At 36.3% G+C, this 16543-nt stretch overlaps 2 protein-coding genes across 3 annotated transcripts; one reads left to right on the forward strand and one right to left on the reverse strand.

Annotated features, from left to right (window-relative positions):
* The first annotated feature begins 1442 nt into the window (after nucleotides 1-1442).
* On the forward strand, nucleotides 1443-9494 carry LOC132629898 (dnaJ protein ERDJ2-like). 2 transcript variants are annotated; one of them, XM_060345308.1, is made up of 12 exons: nucleotides 1479-1598; nucleotides 2776-2955; nucleotides 3033-3252; nucleotides 3347-3442; nucleotides 4389-4509; nucleotides 4607-4713; nucleotides 4882-5099; nucleotides 5372-5549; nucleotides 5684-5803; nucleotides 7034-7120; nucleotides 7890-8000; nucleotides 8134-9494. In XM_060345308.1, the coding sequence occupies exons 3-12, from the start codon at nucleotides 3067-3069 to the stop codon at nucleotides 8968-8970; spliced, it is 2061 nt and encodes a 686-aa protein (XP_060201291.1). In that variant the 5' UTR covers nucleotides 1479-1598; nucleotides 2776-2955; nucleotides 3033-3066; the 3' UTR covers nucleotides 8971-9494. The 2 variants fall into 2 exon arrangements, with proteins under 2 accessions (XP_060201290.1, XP_060201291.1); XM_060345307.1 differs by lacking the exon at nucleotides 2776-2955 and having other exon boundaries at nucleotides 1443-1598.
* A 407-nt stretch (nucleotides 9495-9901) lies between these two features.
* LOC132629899 (tyrosine-protein phosphatase RLPH2-like) lies at nucleotides 9902-16012 on the reverse strand. The gene is made up of 5 exons (XM_060345309.1): nucleotides 15592-16012; nucleotides 14882-15034; nucleotides 11766-11833; nucleotides 11324-11503; nucleotides 9902-10348 (listed from the first exon to the last, which is right to left on the reverse strand). Exons 1-5 carry the CDS (start codon nucleotides 15965-15967, stop codon nucleotides 10178-10180), a joined length of 948 nt encoding a protein of 315 aa, XP_060201292.1. The 5' UTR covers nucleotides 15968-16012; the 3' UTR covers nucleotides 9902-10177.
* Between the last annotated feature and the right edge of the window lie 531 nt (nucleotides 16013-16543).

Below are 16543 nucleotides of genomic sequence, written 5' to 3' on the forward strand. Positions count from 1 at the left end.
ATTGATATTCTGAAATTACTAAAGTGACTAATATGAATTTGCATTGGGTAATTAAGTTCGCTAAAAAAAATCTAAAGACTCTCTATCGAAACAATTTTAGTTTTAAAGTTCAAATTCTAGACCTAAATATAAAAGAACTCAATTAAATTGTCATACACCTTAATGGTCAATATATTATCAAATTATCCGCAAAAGGGTGAAATATATGAATTGACGGATCATATGATATAACTTAAATTGTAATTTCCCAGCACGTAAAACAATTAGGAGCCCATCAAGAGTTCGAACTCCACTGCGAATAATAGCTCACTGATCGAGTGCTCTTGCCCCGAAAATGAACGGGGCTAAGCGATCTGCCGAAGCTGTGGGATGTCAAAATACATCGGCAAGGATATTTGAATTCCTTGTCTACTCTTTCCAGTATTTTTTATAAAGCATGTTATTTAAGTAAAAAGAAATAGGAAAACATATTTATGATATATCGAATTTCAAACTGTGCGCTACTTACATTTGAAGATTAATCGATTATAATTTTTTTTATCTAGGTGATTTCTTTCCATTTGCTCTAGTTTCGGTGGTTAAATTACCTGGTGAGATGTGAAATGTATCCCAATTAGTCGAGGTGAGCATCATTTGGTCCGGACACCATGATTATAAAAAAAGTTAAAGAAATTATCAAGCACATAAGATATCAAAATTATAAACGGTGTAACTGAACAAAAAAAAAAAAAAAACCACATAAAATTGGGGTGAGAACATATATAAGGAAGATTGGATAATAAAGGTAATTCCGAGGTTACAATAGCAAATAACTTTAAAATCCTTATACTTCAGTAGAAAGCAAACTGTAGCAAAAAATTGAGTAAAGGCTTGAAACTACCCCTCTATTTTGGAAAAAGGGTTAAAAATATCCTCCATTATAAACTTAGGTAAAAAATATCCCTCCCGTTATTAAAGTTTTTAAATATATCCCTATCTTAACGGGAATTTCCAAAATTTCATTTAAACCCGACCCAACTAAATAAAAAATTCATATGGGTTACCCGCTCCTATGCCTGGTGGCTCCAGATGTAGGACTCTGGAACAAGTTGGTAGCATATGAGTTTCTTATGTAGTTGGATCGGGTTTAAAAATAAAATCGTGTTACTTTGGGGGATTTGAGAATTTCCGTTAAGACAGGAATATATATTTGAAAACTTTAATGACGAGTGAAGTATTTTCAACTCAAATTTATAACGGAGGATATTTTTAACCCTTTTTTCAAAGTAGAGGGGCATTTTTGACCCTTTCCCCCAAAAAATAATTAATATTAGAAATTAAGTCGAAAAATGTGTAAGAAGAGATCAAATTTTGGACTGTCAAAGTCAATCAAACAATAGTCTTGGGGTGAGAACATATATTAAGGAAGCTTTTGAGATAAATTGAACAATAAAGGTAAATTGTGAGGTTATAATAGCAAATGATATAAAAACCGTTATGCTACTTGAGTAGAAAGCAAACTGTTGTAATAGCCGATCCAAAATTTAGCTCAATTTTAAAGCCACCTAATCTCCGGCGAATATTCCGTCGAGATACAACATCGCCGATCTGTATTTATAGTAAGTCAATTTCCTTCATTCGCTTCATTTCTATAAATAGCTGAAATGCTAGGGCAAACAAATAGCTGAATTTAGCAATTGCTGTTCAATTTCTATATGATGTAGTTTTGCTAGGGCAAATAAATAGCTGCTGTTTTTTTTTTTCGTGATGAATACATGCAATTGATAATTTTTTTAACCGAATATCTGTTTGAACTGATAATATATCGAATTTTGAACTGTGTATCGCTAATATAAAATTTATCTGTGTTTTTCCTAATTCCTATATTTTTGAATCGATATGTGTGAAATGATGAATTGATAGTAAGATTGATGAAGTTCAAAACCAAAATTAGCATGAATTTAGCAATTGCTGTTCAATTTCTATATGATGTAGTTTTGCTAGGGAAAATAAATAGCATTTTTTTCATTTCTATCTAATGCAATTTTGCTAGGGTTAATAAATAGAGTGAATTTAGGAATTGCTGCTCGATTTCTATATGATGTTGTTTTTCTAGGTCAAGCAAATAATAGCATTTTTTCATTTCTACTTGATGCAATTTTGCTAGGGCAAACAAATAGGTGAAGTTTTTAAGTGATGAATATGTAATTCGTAATTGTTGAATCGAAAATCTGTGTGAAATGATAAATTGATCTTCAATATCGAGCTCTTTTTCATTTTTAACATGTAGTAAGATTGATGAAGTTCGAAACGAGAATATGCATGAATTTAGCAAGTGCTGTTCAATTTATGCAAGTTTTTTTCCATTTAATTGGAGGATGAGTGAGCATTTTTTGGTGAATCGAGATCCACCATTTTCAGGAGTACTCAAAGTACCTTTTCTTAGCTCATTTTGTGAGAGTGAATACGTATTTATGAAGTTCGAAACGAAAATATGCATGAGTTTAGCAATTGCTGTTCAATTGTTGCAAGTTTTTTCCATTGAATTGGAGGATATGTAAGCATTTTACGATGAATTGATAGAATACTTTTTTTAGCTCATTTTGTGAGGGTAAATAAGTATTGATAAAGTTCGAATAGACAATCTATTAAAAGTTGATGTCAAACTTCTGCAATTCGGTATCATCGTGCTAGCTTGTTGTTGATGGATCAGAATTGCACTCGGCATAGTTCTGCTTAGCTGAAGTTCTCATGATGAAAGTACTTGAAGTTGAACCAATATATACAATTTTGCAGTTAATGTTTGGTTCTGCAGTTTTGAACCACTGTTCTGTCCTTGAATTGGAGGCTGTCGTGATCTTATATTTGATGAGTTATGCTCAATGGAAACAACCATTTCAGTAGTATATCAAGCTTAGTTCAGCTTAGCTGAACTTGTCATGATATAAGGCAGAGTTTGAGAAAGTTTGGTTCGAAGTATATAAAATTTTCAAATTATTTATTAAGGCTGGTTTGAGCCCTTTATCGTACTCTAATAGGAATCACCATTTCAGGAACATATTTGCTAAATTATAAGAGAAATTCAATATGGGGGCTTCTGAAGAGAACAGCGCACTTTTCCCCATTTTTGTCTTGACTTTAATGGCTCTGCCATTAGTTCCTTACACTATAGTCAATTTATTTGGTGCTTTCAAGAAGAAGGCTGCCAAAATCAACTGCCAGTGTTCGGTTTGCGTTCGATCTGGGAAGTATCACAAATCCATATTCAGGCGGGCAAGTTTCCGTATAGCCTAGTTACTGGGTTTTTTTATATTGAAGTTAATTCTGTAAACGGATTTATTTATTTATTTTTCCTTCTGATTTTCAGATTTCAAACTTCTCAACATACAGTAATCTGACCCTCGTACTGTTGTGGGTCGTCATGGCTGTTCTTGTTTATTACATCAAGCATATCAGCACTGAGGTACTTGCTGTTTATCTGGTTCTTTTTTCTTAAACTCTATAGCCATATCTTTGTTGGTAATGCAAGTGTGTGGCAACCTTTTTCCAAGAACTCCTTAAGTGGACAAAAATACTATTGTTAGTAATAGTTGCAGAAAATGCGATGTTTTTTCATCTATATGTGCAAATTTATCAGCCCATTTTAGGTGTTCTGGTGCTTTTAAGCCTTCTTTAAATAGGATTCAATTTGGTTTTATTTTTATAAGATAGTGTTTGCATGTTCTTGAATCTAGTGCTGTCTTCAATAGTACAACACTTGTGTTCTTAAGTTTTTTAGTGTTTGTTTCCATTGGTCATATTTGTAAGTCTTCGAGTTCACATATCATAAATGTTTTACTTACACAAGCAATGAGGTATTTCTTACTGATGTCAAATTCTCATGTTGCGATGTGGGAGAGAGAGGTGGGGGGATAGCTTTTCCATCTCGTTTTCTCCTTGCCTTAGTAGTATTATTTTGGTATCGTGTAGATCTTTAACCTTATGTGTGTAGTACGATGTGTTGCTTCATTTGTTTGGTATCTTGATATATTTCTGTCTTATTTCTCTTGCAATCCTACATTGACTTAGTTTCTTTTGAGCCGAGGGTCTATCGGAAACAGCCTCTCTACCCCATAAAGGTTGAGGTAAGGTCTGCGTACATCTTACCCTCCCTAGACCCCACTTGTGGGATTACACTGGGTATGTTGTTGTTGTCAAATTCTCATGTTCATATATATATATATATATATATATATATGGATAAATTCAAGTTCCATCGGTCATAAAAACACATTATCATAACATAAGCACCATCTTTATCAACCTTCATACTGCCCTCTTGGATGTCCCTTTTATCGTGGTTTGTTTTCTTATGACTTCTTATCAATGGAGATGGTGCTTGTGCTCAGTTTAAACATTTTACTGTGTAGGTTGAAATATTTGAGCCATTCAGTATTCTTGGACTGGAACATGGAGCTTCAGACTCTGAAATAAAGAAGGCATATCGGAGACTTTCCATTCAGTATCATCCCGATAAAAATCCAGATCCAGGTTGAACCCAGAGCTATCATGTGTTCACATCTAGGTATTACTGTGACGAGCTATATTGGCAGCCACTTGGCCATGACTGTTGTCTCTTCTATTGCAGAGGCACACTCATACTTCGTTGAATTCATCTCAAAGGCTTATCAGGCTCTGACAGATCCTGTATCTAGGGAAAATTTTGAAAAATATGGCCATCCCGATGGACGGCAGGTAATTCACTTCTATCATCGTCCTGTGGATGTGAGGGATAGGAGGACATGGAAATGCGAACATCTAATTATTCTGCTTTTTCGTCCGAGACATGATCATTTCATTTATGAGGAATGTACTCATTTTTAATGAATCTTTTTTTTTCCTCTCTTTTTGTGCTTCCTGCAGGGGCTTCAAATGGGCATTGCCCTCCCTCAATTCCTTCTAAACATTGACGGAGCATCCGAAGGAATACTGTTGCTTGGAATTGTTGGAGTCTGTATAATTCTGCCCTTGACAATTTCTGTTATATACTTGTCTAGGTCGTCAAAGTATACTGGAAACTATGTCATGCACTCGACATTAGCCGCATATTACCACTTAATGAAACCTTCTTTAGCTCCAAGGTATGTGAGAGAAATAGTCTATTTGACTTTCTTCTTAAGGATATACACACTTAAGTTTGTAGATTGCTTCATAATATTGAAAATTCACATTTGCTCGCTGAAATGTTGTCGAAATATAATAGTTGCATAGGCATGTTTTGATTTCCACTTTATCTTCTTCAACCAGATAGTTCTCTCTCCCCTTCTACTATGCGGTAGTCTTTGCTTTCACGGATAATGTTGCTTTTATTTACTCCATTCTGTCTCTTAGTAATATTACTTCAATGATGCAGCAAGGTCCTGGATGTTTTCATTAAGGCTTCTGAATTCATGGATATTCCTGTTCGTCGGTCTGACGAAGAACCTCTGCAGAGACTATTTGTCTTAGTTAGAAGTGAGCTAAATTTGGATCTTAAGAATATTCGGCAAGAACAGGCTAAGTTTTGGAAGCAGCATCCTGCTTTAGTAAAGGTATGTGTGCTCTCTCTTCTATTTCCAAGGTCCAAAAGCTTCGTCACAACTGTCCTTTTTTTTGGTAATTAACAACAACAACCCAGTGAAATTAAAAAAAAAAGAATAAGCTAGAAGTGCTTCTCTGCTTGCAGACTGAATTGTTGCTTCAAGCCCAATTGACACGTGAGACGGCAGCCTTGTCTCCAACTTTACAGCGTGATTTCAAACGCGTGCTTGAACTCGCACCTCGGCTTCTGGAAGAATTGATGAAGGTATCACCATTCGTTCTGTTTGTAGTCTTATTACTACTGTTAGTGCTGGATTTTTTTTTTTGATAAGGTTACTGTCGGTGCTGCGTTTCATTTACTTCTTGCATGGTATATGTGGTAAGGTAACTGTCATTAGATAGTGAGATTTTTCACTTACAAGTTGGAAAATATATATTGGACGACGAGCTGTTTTAAAAGGGGTTGAAGGGGAATACCATTATGTTATTATCTTCAGCATGGCTATTGGCCTAAATGTTCATGGTATAGCTGACTGATCCCACCCAAAGAAAAGGTTCGTCGTATTAACGACTCAAAAAAAATCGAAGATTAGAGGACACTGTGAATTATGATACTGTATTTAGTGGATACAATTCCCAGAGCATTAATCAAGAAAAAGGTGCCGTAAGAAATATTCAATGTTTCATTACTTGATAAAAAAAATATTCAATGTTCCCTATTGCCAAAAAAAGTTCTAAACACATATTCCACAATCCTTGCATGTATAAAGAATTCGAATAATACCATAAGTAAATATATAATACTAAGCCAGATGCTAATTCTAATATCTAAGTCCAGTCCTGAATTAAATTGCATGGGCTTCAATCATGTGAATTAATTCACTTCTTTTGCATCATATAATGGACTTGTAGTTGGATAATTGGACATATGCCTGAAGCCCTTTCAAATTTAGTGACATCTACTACACTGGGGTTTAGAAACAACTTGATTCATTTCAGTATCACTCTAGTTACTATATGAAGTAACCATAATAAATCAACAAATATCTGGAGCATAGCTAACTACAAAATAAAATAACACATATAGTAAGAAAAAATAGGAGAAAGAAGACCGAGGGAGGGGAAGGAGGATAATGCACTAGTATGTCAAAAAAAATAGGCACATCCTAAAATTGTGAAGACATGGTAATATTTAGTGTCTGGGAAATGAAGCTGAAATGCAGTGTCACGCAAGTAATGTCTCGTAATGGTTTAAACAGTGGCTTGCTGTTAGATTGTTCAGAGACTTCCAAATTGTTTGTGTTTTTTTGAGCTGTGCATGGGAGAGAGGAGGGGCAATAGCATTATTTAACCTAAGGATAAGAATGCTTAGCTTTTTTTCTTCTTGTGCTCCGTTCTTTTAATCTGTATCAAGTCCATATGTCATGTTTGTTTTGTTGCTTAACATAATATTAGTTGCTATGGTAACGGAAGGAGTTTGTCTTGTTGCATGCAGATGGCTATTATTCCACGCCCTCCCATGGGGCATGGATGGCTAAGACCTGCAATAGGAGTGGTGGAACTGTCTCAGAGTGTTGTTCAGGTTAGGTTTTCTAGAGGGCCAGTACCCTTCTGAGAGATCATCACTAGTTTCTGCATCTATTATGCGCAACTGTGCTCATTCCATCTTATCATATTTCTTATCATTTTCTTCTCTTTTTCCCTATTCCTGCAGAACGCAAGAAAAGTAACTTAATTTCATGATAAACTTATTGAATATCATCTTGTGTACATTGACCATCATTTTGACTGCAATCATCCTCTGTCGGCTCTACGTTTGTATCTGAAACTTAAAAGTATTCTGATCATATTTTCTGAAGGCATAGTCATGGATACATTCATACGGGCATCACTGCTTATTCTTGTTTTCCGTCAAATATTGTTGAGATTCATGTATTAGGATAATAAGATGAATGTTTTGTCAGCCTTCATTTTATTTCTCTCAGTTGTTTTGACGAGTTTTTTGTGCACAAAATTTGGACTTCCAATAGCTGTTTGTTTTGGAGTTGGATGCTGCTTCCTTTCCTTTTTAATAGGTTGAGGACCTAGAAAGTCCAATATTCTACTCAAAATCATTTACGCACATTGCCGGCACAATTGGTTTTTCTTTCCTACTCTCATTTCTAACACATTTTTCTGTTAATGAATTGCTTTGAATGCTAATAGACTTATAGATCAGATGTCGCTCTTAACTGTTCTGGGCTCCTCAAGCTCCATGGGGTTACATATCAGTAGAGATGAAACATCTCGTTAATGACCCCTTACTGACACTTCCAGAAAATTTTTGACTCATTTTACTGTTAATGATTCAGGCAGTACCTCTCAGCGCAAGGAAAGCAGCAGGTGCATCCAGTGAAGGGTATGCACCATTTTTGCAGCTGCCACACTTTAGCGAGGCTGTTGTTAAAAAGATTGCGAGAAAGGTTGCAATGATTGCTTTTCATCTCTTCCTCAAACTTTCTAAACACATCTGCCTCTTACTCAAAGTATTTGCACGGGCTTTGCCAAGTGAAGCCTTTTGTTTTGAATATTCCTAACGCCTTCTTCTATGCACAGAAAGTTCGGACATTTCAAGACTTCCGTGACATGACACCGGACGAACGTGCAGATCTGCTGACTCAGGTTGCTGGGTTCTCCAGTGCTGAATCCTACGATGTGGAGATGGTTCTTGAGATGATGCCTTCGGTGACAATTGATATCACATGCGAGACAGAGGGTGAGGAAGGAATTCAAGAGGGTGACATTGTTACCATGCATGCTTGGGTCACTATAAACCGTGGTAGTGGCTTGATACGTGCCCTTCCACATTGTCCGTATTTCCCTTTTGACAAAGAAGAGAATTTCTGGCTGATGCTTGCGGACTCATTTTCGAATGATGTGTGGCTCTCTCAGAAGGTTAGCTTCATGGATGACGCTACAGCAATAATTGCTGTATCGAAAACGATCCAGGAGTCAAAGGAAGGGTCTGGTGCAAGTGCTAGGGAAATAAATGTTGCCGTTAAAGAAGCACTCGAGAAAGTGAAAAATGGTTCGAGGCTGGTAATGGGGAAGTTCCAAGCTCCAGCTGAGGGAAATTATAACTTGAGCTCTTTCTGCTTATGTGACTCTTGGATTGGTTGTGATGCAAAGTCGAATATAAAGTTGAAGGTTATGAAACGCAGCAGAGCTGGAACAAGAGGTGGTTTCGCAGCAGATGAGACTCCTGCCATGGAGGATGGAATTGAGGAGGACGAGGAAGAAGAAGAAGATGATTACGATGATTATGAAAGTGAATACAGTGAAGATGAAGAAGATACAAAGGAAACAAAGAGTAAAGGAGCTGTGGCAAATGGCTCGGCCCATAATAAGGGCACCGGTTCAAGCTCTGATGAATCTGGTTCAGAAGCCGACTAACTTCCTTTCTTGGCTAGTTATTTGATGAATCTGGTTCAGAAGCCGACTAACTTCCTTTCTTGGCTAGTTATTTGTTCTCCTAATTTCCCCGTTCGCATGATGTTCGAATTTTGTGGGGAGAAGAGAAGAGGAAACCTGCGAGAAAATATCCTTTCACTCCAAATGTTTGGGGAGCTGGGGTGGGGGAGGGGGCAGGTAAGAAGAGTATTTAATAGTTTTTCTTTTTTCTGTTATGACTATATATCTCAGTTAAATCACTTTGGATTATCTTTCTACAGTTGATATACCCGTTAGTACTGTTATTTTTTCACGAATAAAACATTTCATAGATGAGTGCTTTTTAGAGCTTAAATTAGTCTTTTTTTGTCCGACTAGATGGTTCTTGTCTTTTTAATATTCATGTTTGCTTTCTTTGTACCTCAAATACTTTATTCCCCCATCAGTACCATTCATCTTAAATTTGTCAGCACGAGGTTGCGATCTGGCAAAGCATGTTGCTGGTGAAGCAATCACTGTGGCTTTCAGCTCAATATCTCAGAAAGGGATGAACAGTCTTATCAGCAGTTTCATGGCTTGAAATTTTGTTTTATACATTTCTTCCCTCGAGAGCTCGAGTCAGAACAAAAATGGTTGTTTTGGTTTTTGCAGCGTACTGGAATTTGGTAGACTACGCAGAAAAGAAAAAGTGTTTGTGCTTTTTCCTTTTAGAAAAGAAGAAGTGTTAAAGACAAATGAGATTGCTCAGAACCTAAATGTTCGTTAAATAGATTAACTAAACTTTTTGACAAATTCAAAGCTAAAAGAGGACATACCATCAAAACTTTACTTTGCATAAGTTAAATTGACATTCTAAGTGAAACATAACTTGTTTTGGCGTGTAAATGATTTCTCAATCTTTGACACATCTGGATCGGCGGAAACTCACTCGGTCTGCGCGTCATACGGTACATAATTTCATTAAATATGGGAAATTTCCCATATACAAGCAGTATATCAAAAAGTAGAGAATCTACAACATAATATGATTCTCTACAGGCCTGGAAGTTCGTCCGACACAGGCTTATTGTGTAAATTCTCTGACTACATTCAACCAAGGTCTAGCCAAAGAAAAATATAAGAGGTAAAGACTTAATACATAGCCAATATACTACATATGGTGTCCAAGACTTTGATAGCTGATCAAAAAGTCATTCTCCCGTGCAGCAATCTATTTCACCAAACGATCAGTATCGCGTACAATTTCCATTGAAGGAAGCACTACTGCAGCTACTGGCTTATCTTCATATCCACCACCTTCATCTATTACCAGTCTTAGGCCTTCAATATGTAATTTTGCATGGTGGCCACTTACGATTATTGTTGGAGTTTTAGCCAGTTCCTATTAACAAAATAATGCAACAACAATCAGTATTGGTTGGAGAATCCATTTACCATCTTCTTTGATAGCATAGACATAATGTAGTGATGAGCAGCTTATGTTGCTCGGATCCTTCAAAAATATTATGGCACCCCTATCAGATCCTGTAAAAATGCACTACCTCTGGTGAAGCTGAAGCAATAATAGATCTCATGGGCCGCTCTTTAGAAATAGGCAGGGACACACCTTAGAACTCTCTCTAAATACTTTTGAACACCTTGGTGTTTGTTTTTCATAATAAACTCACCATTCTTAAAAAAAGGCGCACTGGTTATAACTGTATGTCTGGGCCAGTTTGCGGGCATCTTGCCTAATTTCACGAGGTATCTGATACCTCCCACCAGCACAAGTACCGAGTGACTCTGTCCACCAAACCTTGAACATATGGGGAAAAAACAGTACTAGTTTTGAAGGATCCGACACATAGTAAGCGGCATTTTTGAAGAGTCCAAACAACATAGACACAGTTATGGTCTCTATTTCTCAGCATGTCTCAAACTAAATGGATAATGCCAGAACACACGGCAGACCTACGCTGCTGGATAAGAATGGTGGAAGATAATACCACCTTGCATATGGTGGTTAACATGGAGAGAAAGAAACAACATATGTTTTGAGGATACTTCTAGTTCAATCCAGAAAATCAAAGAGAAATTTATCAATATTTTTTACTTTTGGTGTAAAGCGGAAGGTTTAGAATAAGCTGAACAGTTAGAAGATTTTTTAGGTTCTTTATAATTGCTATAGTTTTCTCTTGTTGTTTTGGGCCCAAAATATTTGGAGGTCTCCAGCATGTCCTTAATACTGAGGAATACAACATTACCATTCTCAAAAAAAGCATAGACTAGCGGCATCAACTAGTTTAACTGACATCTGCGAGCTAGTGAACACAAACACATCGAAAATTCTGTAAATGGAGCACTAAAGAGAAGTCACCTGAGGAATTTCCCATACATCCATCCTTCCACTAAGGGCTTCCACCTTAGGAATCCTTGTGTCCTTTGCTTTCAGGGTTTGAATTTGCTGCTCAACAGGTTTCTTTTTCTCCAGGCCAGCATGAACAGCAATTAGTTTGCACTTTCTAATTCCTTCCTCAGTTTTTATGGAAACATCGTCCTAGAAAGCAAAATAACAAAACAAACTTTTTAAATCTTAAATCCTGTTATTGTTGCATGTTGGCTATGTAATGACATGATAAATAAGCACTCTTTGAGTTCATTTATTAGCATAAAACAAACTTAGGCACGTCTTTCTTAGATAAGCAATCGATTAAGGGAAGGAAAAAGTTGAAAATGAGATACTATTTGCACAATTTGTAAAAGGAAAAGAGAAAAAAAAAAGTTGAAAGGGAAAGAATAGTTAAGACAAAAGAGCTTACCTCTTCGTGAATCCAAACCAAATTGGCAAGGAACTTCTTGTGCTCATCAGGAACTGCCTTCATAAGATCTGCAAAGAGTAAAATTTAACTGTTATGTGAAGCATTGCAATAGGCAGAATTAAGAATTCTCATAGTCTTTCCAGTAACAGGTCCACCCAACACCATATGAAAAATGGAACAATCTTTGAGCACAAGAAGAAGGAACAACACTTGTATTAAAAGGAATAGTCCTACTCAACAAAAGCTGTGTGTATATACACCTATATTTGAAGCGGAGAAAAATAAAAACTTAATGCTACACATTTCTTTACGATGTGAACACCTTCAAACACCAATAAACACAAGATACCAGACAAAAGTAGAACAGATTTAGTGATCCATCAAGGTTCTGATACACAAAATCTGCTGATTTTGAATCAGGATAGCAAATTAATACTCAATCAAGCAATTGCTACAACTAGTTGGAGTCAATTATATAAATCCTTAGTAACCATTCTGCTAAATAGAAACTTACTTCATTTCGATACTTCTTGAAAAGTAACTGAGGAGTTCTTTTAAAATTAGAGGGTTTTGAATTCTCACACTTATTTCTACACAGACATAAAGCCTAACTAGAATAAGAAGATTTCTAGCATATATCAAACCTAATGTTAGTGCAATAACAACCAAACCTAATCTAACTAATTGATATCACCTATATATAGATCCTTTGCTTCTCCTCTATTCTGGTCTGAGATAAATCCTTATTGATTCTAAGAGATTGTATGTCTTTTGAGACAATTCACTCCGTGTGAATTTAAGTCTACTCATTCCCTTTCACCAACTTTAATTATCATAGTGTTGAACCTACACGCTGGTGCATATGAAGGTTTGTGTAGAATGTGGTCAAATAATCTCATGCAATTTCTCCTGATTTATAATCTCTGTGTGACTTGCATCCAATGCCCGAGTTTTTGCCTAATCTTATATAGCCATACATCCTTCTTAACACTTGAATTTTGCGACACTCATCTAGTGGATATGTTGGGTTTTAGAGCCTCATCATCCCACATAATATTACCATCCTTACAAGCGTTCTATAGATATTGCCTTTACCGTTGTTAGTTCTCTTCCAATCACATATCACTTCCATATTAGTGCACCTAAGCTCCCGTTATGCGCAGGGTCCAGGGAAGGGCCGGACCACAAGGGTCTATTGTACGCAGTCTCACCCTGCATTTCTGCAAGAGGCTATTTCCATGGCAGCAACTTTACCAGTTACGCAAAGGCTCCCCTTCAGAGCACTTCCATAATTTTTTTGGTAATCAACTGTGAATATTACCATATACCAACAAAATAAGAATACAACCTAAGAGCATCCAGTGTCTCTACCACCTTCTAGGAAGAGTGCAGAGAGCAGCTGGACCTCAGAACCCAAAAAAAAAAAAAAAAAAAAAAACGATAGCTTGAGCTACAACACTTACTTCTAACTACAGAACCTTTGAATCAAACTTTGGCAATTTCTAGCTTTTCTAGACTGAACAAACTTACCCAGTCTCTCCCTAAGTTCCTTCTTTATCTGTTCAACTATAAACTCACTATTTACATTTATAAGCCTAAACACTTTCCAGTTTCGGGCTTGCCAAGTGTAGTAAATGATGGCACCACATAGCGCAGCTGCAATCTCCTTCTTTAGTTGCCTCCAATGTCTGCTTTTTATCCACTGTAAGCTCTGCCTTGCATTCCTTTTTGGTAAAACAATTCCAGCCCATGTAGCCAATGCATTCCTCACCTCAGAACTCCAATTGCACTCTGCAAATAGATGCTTTGCAGTCTCCATTTGATTTGCATCACATAGACAACATTCAGTAGTATCCACATGAATATTCAACCTCTGCAATCTCTCTTTTGTCAACAGTCTGTCCTGATAAGCCAGCCACAAAATTACTCTGTGTTTAGGAAGCATTACAGCACTCCACAGTAGTTCTGCCTCCCTCAATCTTGTCAAGGTACCCAACATAGAAATATAGCTACTAGAAACCGAGTACACTCCGGTCTTAGTCAGCCTGTATGTTCCTCTAATGTACCAGTGTTTCATCATTTCCTTCATTGAGTTCAACTTCTTCCAATACCAACTACAGTCCTGAGGAGGGACATGACTCCAAATATCTCTATTAGCTTTCATATACACCTCATGTACCCATTTTACCCATAACACATCCTTCTTAACAGCCAATTGCCATAGCAATTTCCCAACTGAAGAATTTTTGAATATTTAACCAGCCAATTGCCATATTATTGTTCTATTTCAATTATGCTATTTTAATTCAAAATCTTACATCTTTATCGTTCATGCTATTCTCCTGGAAAAATTGTGCCTACATTTCTGAATTGTCTTCTTTCAAGCACCACAATCCGGCCTAATCTCACTTCACTTTCATTCTTGAGGCGCTAAAATTGGAGTGACTATATTCCGTCTCGCTTCTACTTATACTAACCTTTTCTCTTTGCCTTACTTTCACTAGTCCTAAAACCCTCATTCTCTACCATGCTTATCAATAATTCCAACTTCTGGAGAACTCCCTAGTTAGATTTAGTCCATTAATACAGTATCATTTGCAAATACCATGTACCTTCAAACCTCATCGGCATACTGTTTGGTAGTACTGGTCCATAAGTTCATAATAGGAAACCATAATATTAAGAGATGTGTGTGTGTTGGGGGGGGGGGGGGGGGGGGGGGGGGGCGACAGTGCTCATCATACAAGTTTTTAGCTAAAATTGTCCCTTATCTATGGGAGTAGGTCTATTTTGGTCCTTTAGATATGACCCTGAGCATCTATAGTCCCTTAAATTTGCTAAAGTAGAGCACCTTTTGTCCAACTAACGGAATGGACTTAAAAACCAACACTGACTGCCAAAAAAGACTACTAAAAAGGGGGCCAAAACCGACCGACTTTCGGATCACCCAAAAAAGAATGATCTTATCATAATAAACCATACTCAGAACTACAACAGGAGTCAAAGTCATATCTAACTTCCAATTTTTGGTCCATCACAGAACTAGCAACTCATTCAACAGACAAAATCCAAAACACCCACAAAACAAAAAAGGAAAGGAAATTAAGAAATCATACCAGCAGAACCATGGGGAACACCATAAGACTCAAAAGTAGGTGCAGCATCATATATAGATCCTTTGTAGTCAATACCCTTAGCAGTATTAAACTTAACAGTATGATTCCCAGCCCATCTCCTCCCTTGCAAATGCATTTTCTCAAATCCTTCACCTAAAACAAAAATAAAAAAATTTAAAAAATAACAAAAAAACAACAACATAACTAGTGTAATCTCACCAGTGGGGTCTGAAATGGGTAGGATGACCTTACCCCTATCTTTAGAGGTAGAGAGGTTGTTTCCGATATAACCTCGGCTCAAAATAGAATAAAACAGCAAAATAGCAAGATAATACAAAACAAATAGAGCAAAAGCTAAAAATATACATATTGAAAGAATAAGAAACTATGTGATAACTAAGTAGTACTACTAAAAACAAGGAACTACGCAATAAGAAAAATACTCCCTCCGTCCCAATTTAAGTGTCCTAGTTTGACTAGGCACGGCGTTTAAGAAAAAAAAAGAGATTCTTGAATCTTGCCGATGTATTTAATGTACTAAAATACCCTTTGAATCTTGTGGTTATGAACTTGTAATGTACAGGTTTGAATTATCTAACTTACTAAATATATAAATGTGCACTGTGAGACAAATCAAAAAGGAAAATAAGATACTTAAATTAGAACGAACGGAGTAATAATAATAATAATAACAATAAAAAAGCCTTCACCTTTATACCACCCTTCTCTTTGCTCATTCATTTCATACTCTTTCCATGTCTCTGAAAATTCAGAACCATCAGGTGGACTTGGAATTACACCCAAGAATGCACCAAATGCAAAATCATGATTACCACAAAGAAAAATATGAGATTGTTTAGGGTATTTTGAGGGTAAAGAAATAAGAAAGTCTATAACTTTACTAGTATCTGAACCTCTATCACAATAATCACCCAAGAAAATGATAAGGGCAGTTTGGAAATCACAAGGGTTGATTAAAGATTCAAGATTTGACCATATATTTTGGAGTTTTGTTATGTGACCATGAATATCACCTATGCAACAGACAATTCTATGTTTATTGGGTGGATTATTGTTGTCCTCCATTGTTTTGGTGCTTTTGTGTACAATGCATTGATGATGGAGTAAAAATGGAAGGTTGGAGGTGGTTGATTTATTTTGAGAAAATGACAAAAATGGTCCCTTATGTTTGGGAGTATGTTCAAAATAGTCCTTCAAATATGGACTTAATAGTTTTGAGCCTTTAGGTTTGCTAAAGTTAACACTTTTAATGGTCGTCATACTATCGAACTCTGGCTGCTAAATTTGTCGGAAATTATGAAAAAATTGGAAATTAGTGAAACTCTAGAGGTATAATTTGTGTAGTTTATGTTGGTGCAGCTTGTTGGGTGTAATTTTCCTTTTTTTTTTTTTTAAAGAAAATATTTTTAGTTTGTGTTGCATATTTAAGAGTTTAATCAGACTTTTTTGGTGTTTATAGTTACACATTTTTTTTTCATTATTTTCATCAATTCTAACGGGGTTCAATAAATATTTTATCGGGACTAAAGTGTTAACTTTTGACAAATTTAAAGGACCAAAACTGCTAAGTGAATACTTAAGTAACTATTTTGAACCTATCCTCAAACTTAATGGGACATTTTTATTGGAGGCACACCCAAG

Source organism: Lycium barbarum, chromosome 3, assembly GCF_019175385.1.
Source record: "Lycium barbarum isolate Lr01 chromosome 3, ASM1917538v2, whole genome shotgun sequence".
Lineage (NCBI taxonomy): Eukaryota > Viridiplantae > Streptophyta > Magnoliopsida > Solanales > Solanaceae > Lycium > Lycium barbarum.